General features: G+C 40.6%; 1 protein-coding gene across 9 annotated transcripts in view; it reads left to right on the plus strand.

Annotated features, from left to right (window-relative positions):
- Window positions 1–19266, plus strand: part of LOC143858542 (uncharacterized) — a 63198-nt gene that overhangs the window by 35602 nt on the left and 8330 nt on the right. Inside the window, exons 5-11 of one of the 9 annotated variants that reach the window (XM_077369192.1) lie at window positions 103–157; window positions 2615–2702; window positions 3740–3858; window positions 9663–9788; window positions 11492–11585; window positions 11779–11933; window positions 12111–14130. In XM_077369192.1, coding sequence (XP_077225307.1) covers window positions 103–157; window positions 2615–2702; window positions 3740–3858; window positions 9663–9788; window positions 11492–11585; window positions 11779–11933; window positions 12111–12236 — 763 coding nt within the window. In that variant the 3' untranslated portion in view covers window positions 12237–14130. Of the gene's footprint in view, window positions 1–102; window positions 158–2614; window positions 2703–3739; window positions 3859–9662; window positions 9789–11484; window positions 11586–11778; window positions 11934–12110; window positions 14136–19266 lie in introns of those variants that run through there. The other 8 variants (XR_013238972.1, XR_013238970.1, XM_077369193.1 and 5 more) reach the window with 8 other exon arrangements.

The following is a 19266-nucleotide window of genomic DNA, read 5'->3' on the forward strand; positions in this document are numbered from 1 at the left end:
TTGGATGCACATCTAATTTACCCCTTAAAACTCCTCTTATTTACTTAGATCTTTCATAGTGCATTTTTCCCTTTTATAACATATTTTGCTGTTTGTTTTCAGAATTGTACCAGGGTCCTTGCTTCTCATCAACAAGTGTCTGTTGCTTGATGTTCAGGTGATACCTTTTTGTTAGATAAATTGGATTTTTCTACTTTATTTTCTCATTTTAAAAGTTTAATTCTGTCTAACAAAGGCATTGGACTAATGGGACTGAATTTTCTTTTTTAAACATAAATGACATAGCCCTGGTAATGCACATGATCTTGTAAATGTGCCCCAGTCACGGTTTCAAATTTCAGTTTCAGTATGTGTTTCAGTCGTGATGGAAATAGAAACATGTCAGTTTTATATGGAAATTTAAGTGGAAATCCTTTAAAATTACAAAAGCGTATGGAAACATATGCAAATGATGAACATTTGATGAAAGTTCAGGAAGTGCTATAGTAAGCACAAATACACATAAGTAAAATAACCACATATAATAATGTTTAGAACATCAAACGCTTAGTGACATGCGTTTGCGCATGATAGTGCATGTCTAATAATTTAGTATATACCTCATTTCATAAATATTTACACTTAATACTTACACCACATTTCATATGCAATTCATATAAATACAATTATGTAACACATACCGATATGGTATGCCACTAATACACTTGTGGTTTTGGTTTTAGTATGTATTTCGGTGCGGATGGAAACATAATCATTTCAGTTATTTTTTGTCAGTTTCGGTGGAAATTTAAAACTATGTCTTCCATAGATTGACGATTACAATTATATACTGATAGGTAGAATCTATGATTTGTGGACACGAACACGAGTGCCGGGTGTCATCACCGACAGGTAGTGTCAGACACGACAAACCCCCAAAATTTTGAAACAGAGACAAGGCTAAAATAGAAAGTATATATAATCGTGATTTGTGGATAGAGATTTGTGTGTCGTGTTTCGACACGGATATGAAGTGTCTAACATGGCCATGGTTTTAAATTTCGGTACCGGTACCGGTTTCGGACCCCACCGAAATCCGGCGAAACGATAAAAACAATATTTTATTCCATACCAAATTTTGGAAATTTCAGTAAAATATTTAATAAATTAAAAAAAAAAACAGGTTTTTGGGTGAAATTTCGGAAAAAACGAAATTTCGACCGAAATTCCGAAATTTCAGACGAAATAAAATACCGTTTCGGTGTCGGTCCCGACGGAAACTCGAAATTTCGGATTTCGGTCAAAATTTAAGACCATGGACATGGCAACCCAGAAATCTAGAAATGATGACACAAACCCACATACATATAAAATTACTTATTACTATTATAATTTGCAACAATATAAATACGGTATTCATTTAACAAACTAATAAATCGTAGGATCGATCGACTATTATCTAAAACAAACGTGAGATATCTAATAACAATGCAGTCATCAATTTAATCTAGTTCTCTTCAATCTCCAATCTGCAGCGAGAAAGGGAGACCAATAGGATACAATGAATATAGTATTGAAATTAGAGTTTGTTTAAGGTTTTAGGTTTAGGGGAGGGGATACAACAAATAATATTAGTTACGGAAGAGCTAAGAAGAGTTTAATGTAAAAGATGAGTTAATAATAAAAGAGGTAAACATAATATTTAATAATAAAACAGAATGCCACACTTGACACGGTAAAAAAACGTGCCAACATGCCCACATTAAGTCTGACACTTCTGGAAGAACATTTAAAAGTGTTGAAAGGAGTGTCGACACGTGCATGTCGGACACGTGTGGACACGTGTGTCAGCAATAAATTCAAAGTGTCCACTAAATCATAGGGTGGAATTAATATAGACCTTAACTCAAATGAAACAGAAAACAGCAGTGCCAAAAGAGAAATCATTTCAATTGGCATGAAGGGGTTGTCATGCTATGGCTCTCCCAGCACTGGGGGTACACCATGAATGTTTTGGACTTTTGAAATCCTAGAAGAAGTCAACTTTTTCTCGCTGCGTGGTTGTAGGGAATCTCACATGGCTAATGGTGGCCATGTGTTGTGCCACCGTGGATACACCATGAAAATTTTGGACTTTCGAATCCCTGGAAGGAGCCAACTTTTGTATTGCTGCATGGTTATAGGGAATCTCACTTGGCTAATGGTGGTTGTGTGTAGTCCAGGTGCATACTTCGGTGGGTACACCATGAAAATTTTGGACTTTTGAATCCCTGGAAGGAGCCAACTTTTGTATTGCTGCATGGTTATAGAGAATCTCTCTTGGCTAATGGTGGTTGTGTGTAGTCCAGGTGTTTAGTTCTACTAACTTATGTGGGAAATATTTGCGATCAAGATTTCTTTTCAATGCCTTGGTATGTGGTGATTTTGGTGCATTGAACCGATAGTCTGGAACTCGAGGGAAAGAATTAGGGGAGATATTGTACAAGCAGTTCAACAAAAAAACTCCTGTTATGCATCTTTCAAGCCTATTTCATGATATCTTTAATCCTATTTTTCAGTTCCCGAAGTTACACTCGAGTTCTACAAAATAATATCCCATGTACACTCATTGCACAATAATTCTGGTAATTTGCAGTTTGTCAAATGGTATGCTTCATTTTCTGAGATGATTGAAGCAGAGAATCTCACAAAGGTTCTCCCTGGAGTTAAAACAATCGAAGAAGGTAACTTCATGTTCTGACCTGTAATTGCTTTTGGATTTATTCACTAAAGCAAGCCATAGGATTTAGTAAATTTATGTAGGGCCTCTTTGGATGGCTCTAAAAACTATTTGCATATAATTCTATCTGTATGTTGTCTTATTATAATATAATCTCATATGGAAATAATTAGTATAAATAGGTTTGTTTCGATCGTAGTTAATTAGGGGTGCAACTTGGGTCGGGCTCAACCCGAACCGGCGGGTTCAACCCGATTTTGGCTCGGGTTAGGTTGGCATTTTCCCGGATTGGGTTGGGTTAGGGTTGGAAAAAGGCAACAAGATTTAATTTCAGGTTGGGTTAGGCTTGAGGCCTTGGCAACCCGACCCGACCGAACTCGACCTGCTTCCTCTAATTTTATCATGATTTTCTTAGGATTATGTTTTTTTTCCTTGTAATTTTCTGTTTGGCCCTAGATGAACCTGAGACCAACCTTAACCCAACCCGAGTCAACCCGACCCGATTTGGAGGCGGGTTGGGTTAGGGTTGACCATTAGGCTTGGGTTGGTCGGGTTAGGGTTGAGGGAATGCTATCTCGGGTTGTGTTAGGGTTGGCCTCAACCCGACCCAACCTGACCCGAGTTGCACCCCTATAGTTAATGGCTTCCAAAGTGGCCTTCATTTCTCATTTACAAGTAAGATTTTCTTAAAATAATCTTATTTTCAAATAAGGAGTGATTTTGGTGGTACTCAAAGAGTTCCTTAGAGAATGAACGAATTTTCTAGTTATAATTCATCTGTTGTCAATCTAGTGTGAAAACTATTCCAGTGTGACTTACATGCAATAGTCTTGGCTTGAGTTTGAGCCACCAAGAGAGCAGCAATTTTCTCCTACTCCTACTATAGTTCTATATCTAAAGTTATCCTTTCCACTTTATTAATAAATTATCACAATTTATAAGGATAATAGAAACTGCACGCTGATTGATTCTATACGTGATTGCATATTAGTGATCAATTACTGAGTAATCCCGGAAATAACGTCCATGTGGCATTTTCAGGGGTAAAAGTCTACAGGAAGTTTTACACAGAAGAGAAGGAAAAGGCCCATGGCGTGGTTGCAATTTGTGTTTCAATAGTGGCTGCTCAACCATACATTTCTATGGCCAGAATTGTTTCTGTAAGTGCGATGGCTTGTTGCATTGATATGATTTTTTAGGCCAGTTGAAAATCATTGTGACTGGATTCCTTTCTTCTCTCTTCCTCAAATCAAGTGGTACTGGATTTTATATTCAAGGAATGAGTCTCGCCTCACAAAAACCAACTCACTAGAAGCATGACATAAACAGATAATAATCATAAACTCAAGACATGATGAGTTGGTTTGATTACAAATAGTTGTACAGCATCTATGATAATTGTTGAATAACATATAAGGGTAGTTTAGGAATTACTGGTAGTGTTAGGGTTATTGTAGTCTTTGTACATTGGATCACGCCCTATTTAGGCCTATATATACATCATATACATGAGGAGCTCCCTTTAGTGGAGACTCTCCATCTCTCTACTCATCTTCTTCTTCCTCTCACTAACTCTAACACAATTTCTAACATGGTATCAGAGCCAAAGGGTTGATCCTTCAAGAAGGAAAGAAGAAGAGTCTATCTCCCTCCACGCCATCATCTCTTTCTCTTTATCTCTCTCGTATCTCATTTTCCTCTCTTTATCTCCCTATAGTTTCTCCTCAAATCTTTCCTAAGATCTCTCTCCCCTACTTTCACTCTCTTATTTCTCTGTTTTGTTTCAAAACCCTAAAATCTCTCTCGGTATTTTCTGTGTCATCGTTTCTCTTAGCAACCCTATGTTTCATCTCTGTTTCTCTCTCCTTTTTGCGCGTATGTGTTTCATCTCTGTTTGACTCCCTTTTGTGCTAATCGCAAGATGAGATTAGCACTCCATGATTACTTCTTTCTTTTTGTTGCTACTATTGATGTATTTCTCTTCAGATGATCTGATTCTTTCTCTGTTTCCAATCTCCTATTCTCTCATTTGGGTTACGGTATGAAGTGTCGTCTAGTGTTTCTATGTTTTCTATGTCTATTATGTAGTTCTTCAAGGCGCACACCAAGTGCTTGCTCAAATGTCTAAGAGAGGTGTAGTGCCTTGTTTGTCTTCGCTTCTTTGTCTTCTTCTTCAAGGCGCACACCAAGTGTAAGATGAAATGTCTGACAGAGGTGTGGTGCCTTGTTTGTCTTCGTTTTCATTGAGGGGGAGTGTTGTCATGTTTTTTCTTGGAGTTGTTCCTTTCTCTTGATGGTGTCTTTTTCTTTTTTTGAAAATTGACAAATATATTCATACCAGCAAATTTACAATGGGGACCAATAGTCCCACCAGATTTACATAGTATGAATTGCCCAGGAGCATTCTCCTTTGCCCAAAGGAAACCCATTACCCCTTACATTACCCAATAGCCTTAATTGCATCGAATCCAACAAAAAATACCATATTGTGGGGCCCACCCAGTCAAGATCGTGACCTGCCACGTCACACAGACTTCTCCATCACATTCCAAATTCGATTTTCAAAAATCCTGCTCGAAGGCCCAGAGCTATCGTGTGCCCTCACCGTGCATGATAGCCAACCATCCAACAACATCATCAGATCTCCGGCGACCTCCATCCCGTACCACCACCAATCACCGCGGGCACCACCTCCATCTCCTCAACAAAAATCATCTCCTCCGGGGGAGTCTCAGCCACCACCACCATCATCAAGAATCTGGCAACCTCCATTGCCACTCGCCACCACGTCCATCCTTAGGCCACCACCCACGATCTTGATTACGATGACCACAGTCTCCTACAACCAAACCCAACAACCCTATTGCTAATCCGGCAACCCACAGCCTCCCAAATCCTCAATGGCTTTCAAATCCGATAATCCACGGCCTAGTTCCGCCTATAGCCAGCCTTCCACGGCTCCGGATCCAGCAACCCACGGCCTTTCACAGCCTCCGACAACCTCCCCGGTTTTCCTTGGCTCTAGATCCAGCTTCACAGCCTCCACGGCTCCAGATCCGACCTCCACGGCCTCAGATCTAGCCACCACGAAAGAGCCATACTCCAGATTTGGCCTCCTCGGTTCTAGATCTGGCCTCCACGGCTCATTTTTGCCAACCATGGGAGAGACGAGAAAGAGTGGACGAGACTCAAAAGATACAGAGGAAAAGAGGGAGCTGAGAGAGAGCCAGGGATGGGGAGAGACGAGAAAGAGAGGGCGAGGCGCAAAAGATACAGAAGAAGAGAGGGAGACGAGAGAGGGAGGGAGATGAGAGAGGGAGAGAGGGGGAGAGGGGGAGAGGGAGACGAGCAAGAGAGAGAGAGAGAGAGAGAGAGAGAGAGGAGGGGATGAGAAAAAGAAACCGCCTCCCTCCCTAGGCTACCATTGACCTAGGGAGGGAGCGTTTGAAATCGTCTTTTTTGTTGCTTTTTTTTTCGCCCCACTTGGCTGTCCCCTTTTTTTTATAAAAAACATTTTTTGAGCTAAAACGGTGTTGTCTTTTTCTTCATATTGTATTCTTGGGGGAGTGTTGTTATGTTGTCTTTTCTTGAGGGGGGAGTGTTATCTTCTTCTCTTTATGATATTCGTTCGTCCCCTTGGTGGCTGTTATCGTCTCCTTGTTTTCTTTTCTTGTTTTGTTCAGGCTCATGTAGTCTCGCCTGAGAGGGTGGTGTTGTGTTCTACTTATGTTTTTCATCATATGTCTTCTCTTGGTATAGTTTTACACATTAGTTTCCTGCTTTATGCCTTATCTCTTCATGTTGTCTGGCTTTATGCTTTATCTCTCTTATAGGCGACGACTTCATTTTCCCGTTGACCTTCTTTTCGAGGCGATGGTATCACCATCGTTTGTCGACTTTCTTACAAGCGACGACTTCGTTTTCCCGTCGATCTCTCTTTTCCAGGCGATGGTTTCCCCATCGTTGGTAGGCTCTCTTATAGGCGATAGCTTCGTTTTCCTATCGACCTCTCTTTTTGGGTGATGGTTTCCTCATCGTTGGTCGGCTTTCTTACAGGCAACGACTTCATTTCCCGTCGACGTTCTTTCAGGGCGGTGGTTTCCCATTGTTGGTCGTTCTTTATTTAGGCGATAGTTTCCTGTTGACCTCTCTTCAGGCGACGATATTCATGCCGTCGACCTTGTCTCCAGACGATGGTTTCTCAATCGTTGGTTGGTTTATCTTCTCCCTCCTTCTCTTCTTATCTTCAGGCAACAAGGTTCATGCCGTCGACCTTGTCACTAGATGATGGTTTCCCCATCGTTGGTTGGTTACTTTCTCCTTATTGTCTTCTTCTCTCTAGGCGATGGTTTCCCCGTCGACCTTGTCTCCGTTGGTTTCCCCATCGGTGAGTATCTTCTATTGGCGTTGTGCTACTTCGTCGTTATTCACACTGCGCACCTTGAGCGTGCTCATTTTTCCCAATGGATCGCTTATATTTCCCCGTCGAGGTGTCACCGTTCGATACTTCATGGTTTGCAGATGTATTTGCCAGGCTCTCATTCAAGGGGAGGCCCTGTTTTTTATCGCTTTCGCCTTCACGTTGATTCAAGGGGAGCTACTCCGTTTTGATGTTCGTCGACCTTGCTGTTGTACTCTTGGCCGTTGCTGTCTTTTTGTTATGTTTTCATATTGTATTTACTACATCATCTTGAGGATGGGTGTTATACCAAACTGGATGTGTATGAGCTTATTGTACTTTTTGATGTATGGTCATTTTTGTTGTATTTTTAGTTGTTTGTTGTAGTTCTTTGTAGCAAGCTGGAGTTTCATAGTATATACACTCCAGCTTGAGGGGCAGTGTTTGAATAACATTTAAGGGCAGTTTAGTTATTACTGGTAGTGTTAGGGGTATTGTAGTCTTTGTACATTGGATGCCCTATTTGGGCCTATATATACATCATATACATGAGGAGCTCCCTTTAGTGGAGACTGTCCACTCCTCTTCTTCTTCCTCTCACTAACCCTAACTAAATTTCTAACAATACTTGTGCTCTTAATACTGATGATTTTTATTACTATTAGTATTATTGTTATTATTATAGATCTTACTCCGTACTAGTGATATGCATATATGTTAGAAAGTTGTTAGAAATTGAATATTATACTTTTTATGCTTGAACCATTATAATACTCTTAATCCATAGGCATATCCAACGTTGGCCTTTGGATGCTCCAGTGAGAAGAAGTGACTCGTGCCAAGTTGGAGTAAAAAGAGGTAGGGGCAGACCGAAAACAACTTGGATAGAAACAGTGAGGAAAGACTTGAGGGCTAGGAACATAACAGAGAACATGACCTTGGTTAGGATAGAATGGAAGAAAATGATCCATGTAGATGAACCCAACTAGTGTCAGGATTAGACTTGGTCAATTTAAGCCGGGTAGATCCTTTCATCTTCTTCATGAAAATTTTCTAAAGGATTCATTAGCTGGCCCCAACTAGTTTGGGACAAAAGGCTTAGTTGAGTTGAGTTTATATATTAAGAATAGACCAAGTTGAAGTTGTTGGTGGGAGTTTCTAAAATATAGAAATACGTAGAGTTGCTTCAAGGGGCGTAATCGCTTTCCTTAAGACAAATTTTGCTCCCACCAGTTGTGTGCAAAGGGGATCCGCGAATTGCTTCCAAGATACAATGAAGCCTTGTAGGAATATCCTACAAATGTTTGATAACACTTTGCACAAGTGGAATCAAACCTAAAACGCCTTTCAAGAACTTCAAGCCTTAGAGAAGAACACAAAAACTGTTTCTGCAGAAAACAGTATTTTGTGCACTGTTTAATGAACAGAACAACTTGATAAAACAAGGGAGTAGGAGATTACTAGAGAGAGAAAGAAAAGTACAGTAATAACTGATTTTCAGTGTATTGAAAAGACAGATTTATGCTCTTTTTATAGTGCATTAGATGTCTATTCATTAAGGGAAACATCCCTTCAAAACATCCCTTGGATTGGTTTGAATAATGACCAATGGATCACAACCTTTTGTGATATTTGTGGTTTGGATCATCCACAAGGTGTCTCTTGTGTTTGAAAAACATCCATGACTGTTGGGAACCAAAAGACATGATGAATAGTTGAAAAACGGAACTGAAAAGCCATGTTCACTTCTTCCCAACGGATAGTTTTTTGAACATCCGTGGTCGACCGGGGCTACTGCAGTCGCCCGCCGGCATGCTTCTGTTCATTTTAATTTTTATGATCCAAAGATCCGCGGTCGCCCACCCACACCTTTATGGAAATTGTTTAAGTTTTCAGTAACCAATTCGCGGTCGCCCGGGATACCCTGGTCGACCGGCCCTGTCTGAAAATTGTTTTTCTAATTTAAATAAAACTTAAGGAAATTCTTTTAATTTTCTCAACATCATTTTGCAAAATCTCTAACAGAAGTATCTATGATATAGTATACCACTATAACACTTCTATTTTGGTTTATGCATTTCGATCATTTCAGTTTCGGTGTGGATGGAGATGGAAACATTTCGGTCGCTTAGTGTCTGTTTCGGTGGAAATTTAAAGCCATGGTCTCACGATGCTTGGATACATCATGGTTATGACAAGGTTATATTAGTACTTCTTTTAACTGAATATCAATATTTCGTGCATGAATATATTAAGAATAGACCAAGTTGAAGTATCTAGGAATCATAGCATTTGACAGCGTTACATATTCAATTCATCTCTAGTTGTAGATAGAAATGTTACTAGCTAATACAAAACAAAGAGAGACTACACTGTGGAGAGCCAGTCTTTTATTGTATCCATCAGTTGTAGCATTTTATTCATTATTGGTCATCATAGCATTTGTTTTTATTTTATGGTGTGCTCTTTTTATTTTTATCTTTAAGGTTGCATGCCATCCTTGGAAGAAGCCTTCAAATGATAAAACTTTTTCTTAAATCACAACCCTTTCTCGATTTTATCCAGGGATTGAGTTGTAAGGGCGTGGGGAGTCTTTTGGGTTTGGTGCAAACTGCAGGAACAGTTCCAGATGCACTTCCGCCACCAATTTCGTCTCTTCTATCGTCATCGATAGTGCCTTATCAGCTGAATGTAAGATTCAAATTCATGATCAAGTACCATATAAATTTATCTCCACATAAGATAGTTCTGCTAGTATTGTAATTAGCAATTTTTTTAAAATTCTAAGAAATTACTTTCGGATAGTCTCACAGTAGAGATAATATGCTAGCTTTGAAGTTTCTGAACTATGATTCTGTGGGCAGATCTATATCTTCTAACTCTAGTGTTTTTTTTTTTTTTTTTTTTTTTGCAATAAATAACAAAACTTTTTTAGTCAGGGTAATAGTATAAATATACAGACTACAATGCATAGAGACTAGAAAAAACCACTTCATGAGGCTGAAATAGATAAACTCCAATCTACAATTTGTTTAATCTCCATCCCTAGTCAATTAAGTCTGATTCTTTTAATCCCTGATGGATGTTAGAAAACTGTGGTGTAAATAAAGGTTGTCTTCCAAGACCTCCACAAATCTCACATGGTATTTGATCATCAAAGCTAAACTCATATAATTACATTAATAGCATCTACTTTCACTAAAAGAGAATCTCAAAATGAATCAAGAAAAATTCAAAGACACTCTAATAACACTTGTACCTCCACTTTTGAATCGTCAAATCCATTAGGCCTCACAAAAGCAACTTTGAACATCCCCCCATTCCTTATCAAGCCGCTCATAATTTTTTTATTTTTTTATTTTTGAGGAAGGATAACAATTTATTCATAACATAAAACAATCTACAAGTGGGGCATAGATTGCCCTTCCCTAAGAAGTATTCTACAGACACCATATTTGACCAATGAGTCAGTTGCTTCATTACTTGTCCTATTTAAGAACATGAGCAGAAGTACAATTATTGGCCCTTGAAATTGTATGTTGTTACTAATTAACCCCAAATGCCTAGTTCCCCTTCTGTTCAGAGCCCACTCCCACTCTCACTCTCACTCTCTCTTCCCACCCCGTTCTGACTTCATTCTGAGAATTGCCTTCAACCAGGAGGCCCATCAAATCTGGATCTGAAAATCCCCGACCCCATCAGAAATGCTCTCGCTTTTGCTTCATTTCAATCTATATAACTGATGGGCCCCCAATAATCCCATTGTGTGTATCTCCATTGCTATCTCACACATTCCTCTGAGTCCAGTGTTTCCAAAAGAACAATGTTTAAAATTTAGTTTGATGGACCCAATTTGAGGGGGAGGCACATAACAGTCATCTTCTTTCTTGTCCTGTGATCAGCTAGAACCCCTCTCTCCATTTCCTGCAAATATCAGTTATGGAGATGCCCCAAAACTCATTTCTCTCCTAGGGCCCGACTCATAGAGAGATATTCGATCTCTCAAATCAGCCTCTTAATGTATCTTCAAGCACCCCCAACCACTTGCATTTCTTTTATACCACAAGATCCAGAGAAACAGTGCAAGGGACCACCTGCCAAGAAACCCACTCACAACTGATTGATCAAAAAAGTTCTGCAAAGATATGACAGCCCTCCAACTTCTAATGCTCCATTAGCATGACACCTTGCAATTGGTAGGAGTTGAGTTTGATCTTCATTGGTGGTAGTGGAAACGGAAGAGCCTGTTATCTTATTACTGTTTATATGAGAGTTGACATTTTTGGTAAAAACTTAATGTTGATTTTGAAGACTTATCAGGAACACAAATGCTCATGAACTATATTTCTCTTGCTTGATTCTGACTTGTTTTCTTGTTTGGCTGGAGCCTGGAGGTTAAAGGTAGTACCTTGACTGATGGAGCAAGGGCCTTAGCTAAGCATGTTAACCGGAGTAGTGATGGGTGGTGGGGTAGTTTTGGTGGAAATGGTAAGAATCCATTCAAGCATTTTTTTTTTTTTTTTTGTGATGACTTCTACTAGTAGCGTCTTAAGAAAGAATATATTAACTGTTTGGCTTTGATGAGAATATTTTATGCACTGTATTTTCACCCATAGGAATACTGCCGTGCTTTTCATTTATGCTAGCAACAGTAGTGACTGTTGAATTGCTGCTTCTTCAGATTATAATAAAAATAGACTTGCCTTGAAAGTTATCAGTCACTTGATAACTCATTGCTGTTGGCTGAATATCCATACCATCCAACCGTATGGGCATGTTTTTGAGATAAGGGTTGCCAAAGGTTACGGTGCTCGGTGGTACAAAGATGGTTCTAAGGTATCTCTAATAGAATTTGTTTTCATTTTTCTGAATAAATTGCAATAAGAAATTATATATAGAATACCTGCTGCAAATCGTATCATTAGGGTTGATTGTAGTTAATAATGATTAGTCGGTTCTAACATCGTATCCGAGCACGTCGATTGGACCAAGCCCTGACCACAGCTCATGCAGATTCGATCTCTGACAGACGGTCAACGTAGCTGTCCGCCCAACGCCGATCAATCCCTACCACTTCTGCAAATACGATCTCCCTACTTCATCCTCATCGTGGTACCACTTCTACACACTGTCTCGTAACCTCTGCAACAGCCCAACACTAATGCACTAGAACGCGTCAGCTTACTGTCACATGCTCTCGGTGAAAGAGAGTGTTGCTGGTTGTCTCGTCAAGCTTGGTCTTTCTCCATTATTACTAGCACCGTCGGTGAGAGGAGAAGAGGAGAGATGGAAAATATAGGCGGCGACAATGTAGAAGATGAAGGGATAGAGAAGGGAAGCCTTTCACGGATGTCATGGAGAAGGGAAGCCTTCGCCTCATTCCCGGATATTTTCCGCTTGTCCACAAGTCCAGATGCGAGCATCGCGGATATACTAATACGAGGCGAAGGCTTTGATAACACATTCTAGGATATACGGCTGCGGTGAGATTTAAAAGATAATGAAATAGGGCAGTTGGAAGCTTTGATACAATCCCTTTCCGGCCACTATCTTTCGCCTCACATTCCTGATCAATGGGTGTCGATTCCAGATTCTAAAGGGGAATTCACTGCACCATCTTTCTTCAGGGATTTGAACGAGAGCAACGGCGTCGTCTCTCGTCGTGCTCGGATTTGGCGCTTTAGGGCCCCTCCACGGGTCTCGGCTTTCACATGGACTGTTATCCATAAGGGGATCAATACATGCGATCGCCTAAAAAGGCGTGGAATTCAGCTAGCTAGCCGGTGTGTCCTGTGTGGTGAGGTGAGGAATCTTTGGATCATATTTATTCTGTGTCAGTACTCGTATCGGATTTGGATGGGAATGATGAAGTTCTATGGAATGTCCTGGGTTTTCCACTTCTGGATTGTAAAAACCATTCTTAGCTGGGGAGGAGCCTTTCACGGATGTCATGGAGAACCTCTTTGGAAATTAATACCCTATGCTATTATCTGGCACATCTGGATGGAATGAAATCACAGAATATTCCAGAGCAAGGCAAGAACATGGCAGCATGTGATGCTTGATATTAAACTCACAATTATTGCTTCGTCCCGGGCTAAGGTCGGTCTTCCCTACTCGGTGGGGACCACTTTAAGAAACTGGATGTTGGTCATCAATGAAAAAAAGGCAGTCGCGGGAGATGCCGAAATGGGTGCCACCACCGGATGGATGGTTCAAATTGAACTTCGACGGCAGTTCCTATGGAAATCCGGGCAGGGCGGGTATTGGAGGGGTCATCCGTGGTTCCGACGGTTGTGTTATCATGTCATTCTCGGGACCGGCGGATATATGTGATGCAAATGAAGCGGAAGCTAAGGCATTACTTTTCGGGCTTCAATGGTATGAAAAACACAATTCGGGACCACTAATGGTTGAAGGTGATTCATCAAATACCATAGCATGGGCTATGAATCGGTGCGGGGGGCCTTGGCATCTATATACCATCTTCGACGCCATCCGTGACTTGGTTCGTCTCCTTCACCCTACAATCTCGCACAAGAGAAGAACTGCGAACACCATGGCGGATGATTTGGCAAAGGCGGGGGTTGATAGAGAGGAAAATAGGGTCATATGATGTAATCAATCGGGTGAGTTGTCACGAGTCATTAGCCTGGTTTTTACACCGGTGTTGCGGGTCTGCCAAATGTAAGTCGGTGCTTACTGGGTTGTAATACAGTGGGACATCTTGTCCCCCGTTTTTTTCTCTTATTAATGAATTATCGTAATCTTTCAAAAAAAAAGAAGGGAAGCGACGACATTGATTTGGTCTTCTCTGGAACGAGTCGAACGACCACCGTCATGCCAAGCTCACCAACATTCCTCAGTAGAGAACGATTATAATGGAAACCCCGTTTTGCAAAAAAAGGTTCAAAAGAAGAAAAGGGTGCAAAATAGCCTCCCGTCTTACTGCATACACCCCTTTGTCTTACATGAGTTGCACCTCACCCCAAAATTAATAGTGGAACCCCTCCCTTCCAATTTCTTCACTCTTCCCATTTGCATTTTAGAATCCCCTCATTTTCCTGCACCCCCCACCCCCCCCCTCCCGGGCCAAAAAAAAGAAGAAGAAAAAAAGAAGTATGCGCTCGCACACATATTATGCAAAATAATGCCAAATTTGATATTCACTAATTCACACCTAAAAAATTGCAGTCTTAATCCCTAAAACTGCCGTTTCCAACATTGCTACTAAAAGTTGCTGCCACCACGACCAGTCTTGTGCTGTCGTTCTTCTTCATCACCCGTTCACTTGGTTCTGCAAACCAAAATGTCTTATTTTGCTCCATTTCTATTGAGGTGCCCCAATTCATTTAAAGCACGTACCTGAGAAAGAGATACATGCCTATGAGGATAAGAGTAATTCCATTCCCATGTGGATCAATGTCCAAAATCAGCCCATGAGGGAAGACATAATTCCATTCCCATGAGAATCGGTACCCAAAATCAGGTCTAAAGACTCACCCATCGATGCCCAACTTGCCATTTAAGTCAATAGTTCATTGAGACCCATTTGCTTTGATAAGCCCGCTTCAAGGCTCATCTTGCAATAGACGCCTCCTACATCAACAGCAACACATATCAATGACAATCATCAGTACGCTCAGCATCAGACCAACCTTCGGCCGTGTGCACTAAATCGAAAGATTCTTCTTTTCTTATTGGGGTATTTCTTTTGTAATCAAAGTTACGTCGATTTCCAACCCACATACGATTGAGGGGGCATGTTAGAGAATATGAGATATCACTATTGGATGTTAGATAGAGATCACCAAATCTCACTGTTGTATGTTAGATAATATGAGATCACCACATCTCACCGTTGGATGTTAGATAATATGAGATCACCACATCTCACCGTTGGATGTTAGATAATATGATATCACCAAATCTCACTGTTGTATGTTAGATAATATGAGATCACCACATCTCACCTAGGAGATAAGCATATGATGGAAGGAAAATTCAAGTGGAAAGCTCCTCCATCACCTTGGCATCAGTTTAGAGTTGTACCCCTCTTTGAGCAATTATTGCTCTGCGTAGTAGAGCCGTAATATATCAGTGGATTAAGACCAGAGGTTTCAATCCTGGGCTGGGGGAATTTGGTTGCTGCATATAGCTAGGAAATGGCATGGTTGTAGCTGCATCTTTGGGACATCTTGTCCATGTTATTGTAATTCGGACATTGCCAGATTAATAAAATTTTGTCATCTTAAAATATGTAAACACTAATTAGCATTGATTGCAATTAAGAAAGATTAGTGAAGTCAGTTTCTAACAATTTTGAATAGGGAATAATTTATTCTCTAGGAGATTCATTGTCTTGTAGAAGTGTACTAAACTTCTTTTTATTGATTGCCAATTCATGTAATAGTCTTTTTTCCAGTGAGAAGCATAACTTTAGGATTGAATACATCCTCTGTCCTCTAGAAATGCTTATGAGCGCAATCCAATTATCTCGATTTTGGGGCACATTTCCAATTTTATGGATGGAAATATCCTATGTGTTTATTGAAGGCTTTCTTATGCTTGCATTTAGGTTGGAATTTGAAATCTTTTTTCAAAAGGCGATCAACTTAGAGCCAAGGTTTTAAATTTCAGTTTCGGCCGCCACGGAAAAGGAAACATTTCGATTTCATTTGGAAAGTTCAGTGGAAATCTTTTAAAATCACATAAATGCATGGAAGCATAAGCAAATGATAGAATTTTAAAATGAAACTTCAGAAAATGCTAGAATAACCACAAATACACTCATAAAAACCATCATATAAGCAAGACAGTAATCCATAATGGTTTGACAACATCAGATACCTAGTGACATGTGATGTCGTGCATGTCTGATAATTTGTTGCATACTACCTTTCACATATAATTCATGTTAATATTTATGCATAATACTTTCGCCACATTTCATATGTATTCATATGAATATAATAATGTAACACATGCTGATATAGTATACAACTGGTGCAAACCTAGAGGTTCACGAATGTTTCTAGAGAACTTTATGAGCTCAATGTATCAGTCTTCAATTCTAAAAGTATTACAACTAGTCCCTAAACAGATTAACGTCTGAAAAATTAATCAATTCACGCTAGGAAATTTACTGAGATTTAACCTTTGAGAAAACTCAACAATAGGCCTAAAAGGGGAGTGATAAATCGACCCCTTTTAACGTAAAACGTTAAGGCGTGTGAGTTGTCCACCTGTGCGGTGTTTAATGGCAGGTGGCAACTTTATTCAACCCCCTAACGTTTTACGTTAAAACGGGGGGTCGATTTAAGATATATGGGGGTTGATTTATCACTCCCCGCCTAAAATTCTATTCAAACATGCATTGCAAATAAAAAAAACACCAATCGATAGCAAATATATGAATATGGAAGCAATAATATAAGGTCTGAACTCAGACTATAATAAAGAAAATAAATTAAGATCTAGTGCCCAAACAACCTCTTTCTAGAGTGATAATCTCGTTAACAAAAAGTTCGAGGGCTAAAGGGATGCCGGGGAGTCATAAAAATCAGGTCCAACTAGTTGAAAATATAACAAGGTCAGATATTACCGGAAGGTAATCACGTCGTCTTGGATCTCGTGCATAGGAGGCCCAAGAATGATGGCAGAGAAGCTGGGAACACCCAAACAATTCAAGGAGCAGCAACCAACACCTTTAGATCAGGGTAAAAAAGGAAGAAATGATGTGGATGTGATCGCGCAAACCCCCGGAAAGAAAGCCCATACGACCCCGATCACTCCAAGATTAAGGGGAAAGGCACCCAGAACCCTAGGTACTCTTAAAAAAAGTTTGGAACGAGCTATTTCTTCAGGGCTGATTGTAAAGAGCCAAACCCTAATTGGAACACTCCAGGGAGGCGGAAAATAATCCATCAAGTCTTTAGGGAGGGCTACCCGGAGAAGGCTACTGGACAGAAAAATAAACAAAAGGGGGAAGTGAGCTACGCGGGAGGGACACCTAAGCCCTGACGGTTTAACGAAGCTGTTTTCAACTCTGGGAAGGTGGACCTTCCCCATAGGCACCACCGTTTGTGTGAAGTCCTCGGTTAAGAGGATGCTAAAGCCATTGGGAGTTCCAGTTCCCGCTCCCAATGAAGCTAGGGTTTTGGAATATTAGGGGACCGGGGGAAGATAGAAAAATTCAGGCGGTGAAGGATTTAATTTATCAACGCAAGCTAGATTTGGTGGCAGTCGTTGAATCCAAGATAATGGGGGTAACAGACAATATCATCAATACAATTTGGGGCAGAGATCATCGAGAATGGGTCGCAAAAGAAGCGATGGGATCAGCAGGAGGGATCATCGTAATCTGGAAAGAAGGGAGATTTCTTGGGGAAGAAGTACAAATGGGGAGGTTCTCGATTTCGATAGTATTCACCTCATCTGACTGGGTTGAAAAATGGATGTTTATCTATGGTCCGGTCAGGGCTCATGAGAGACGAGACTTGTGGCTTGATTTGCTAAGTATTCGAGCTGACTGGCAGGGTGTGTGGATCATTGGTGGTGACTTTAACACGAAAAAAACTCACACACCATAATCACAAGTAGTATGAGAAAATTCTCAAAGTTCATTTTGGATCATGAATTGATAGATCTACCACTAAACGGAGCAAGGTTCACGTGGTCAAACAATCAGGATCGATTGATAATGAGCAGAATCGACCGGATTCTTATGACATGAGAATGGGAAGAGTACTTCCCCCTAATCTCTCAGAAGGCTTTCCCTGAATTTTTGTAGGACCACAACCCAATAGTGCTGGAAATCTCTAACTTCTTTGGGGCACCGCGACCTTTCATATTTTATTTGGATCTCCTGGATGTCCTGGGTTTTGGTGACAAGGTCAAGCAATGGTGGGAAGAAATAGAAATCAATGGATGGAAGGGGTATGTGTTGTGTCAGAAATTGAAAGTGTTAAAACTAAAAATAAAAGAATGGGAAAAGTTATTGGATGAGGAGACCAGGCGAAGGAAGGATGAAATCTCTGCTACCTTGGTTTTTTTAGAAGAAAAAGAGGTCGGTGGTACGCTTTCAGTGGAGGAAAAACTGGATTGTCTAAAGCTCTTGGAGGAAAATCTTGTGCATGTGGTTGGTTGCCTCGCCGGGACTTTTCTGGTTACCTATTTGGGATTACCTTTAGGATTTGGGGTCCCATCGGCAGCTCAATGGGACCCGGTGGTAGAGAGAATAGAAAGGAAATTAGCAACATGAAAGAAAAGATACGTATCTCTTGGGGGAAGAATTACCCTAATAAAAGCGGCGCTCTCAAACATGCCGGTCTACTTCATGTCTCTTTTCAAAATTCCGGTGAAGGTAGAGTTGACAATTGAAAGATTACAGCGGAATTTCCTGTGGGATGGAGATGGCCAAACAAAGAAGTTAAGACACTTAATCAACTGGGAGAGGGTGACCAAGACAAAAAGGGATGGAGGTTTGGGGATTGGGAAGTTAAGATTGAGAAACAAATCCTTGCTTGGCAAGTGGCCATGGAGATATGGCCCAGAAAAAATGGCCCTTTGGAACCGGGTAGTTGGATCGAAATACGGATCGGAATGGAGGGCTGGAATATCAAAAAACCATCGGCTGGGAAGGGGTCAGGAGCCTGGAAGTCTATTTGCTTGGCTAAGGAAGACTTTGAACGACAAATACATTACAAAGTTGGCAAAGGCACGGAGGTTAGATTCTGGTTAGACCTTTGGTGCTGCAAAACATTATTGAGTGTGGAATTCCCACGACTCTTCAGAATTGTGGTAAGGCCAGAAGCTATGTTATCAGACTATCTGGTAAGAGAAGAGCAAAGAGGCAGAGGGTTCTGGGATATACATTTACGCCGGGACTTCAAGGAGTAGGAAATTCAAGACCTTTAAAGGCTCCTTTCCCTATTGGAATCAACATACTGTTCACAGTCTAGGGAAGATGAGAGGGTATGGACCCCGGAATCCATTGGAGAATTCACGGAAAAATCCTTCTTTGCGATCCTAAATGATGGCCAGCCAACATCGATCAGGCGTATATGGAAATCCTTGGCACCCCCAAGAGTGGTGGCCTTTGGATGGATGTTGGTACATACGAAAATTAATACCTGAGACCACCTAAAGAAAAGACATTTCAGTCTGG

The sequence above is a fragment of the Tasmannia lanceolata genome, unplaced genomic scaffold (assembly GCF_043159265.1).
Source record: "Tasmannia lanceolata isolate RefF3 unplaced genomic scaffold, GAP_Taslan_0.1 ptg000026l, whole genome shotgun sequence".
NCBI lineage: Eukaryota > Viridiplantae > Streptophyta > Magnoliopsida > Canellales > Winteraceae > Tasmannia > Tasmannia lanceolata.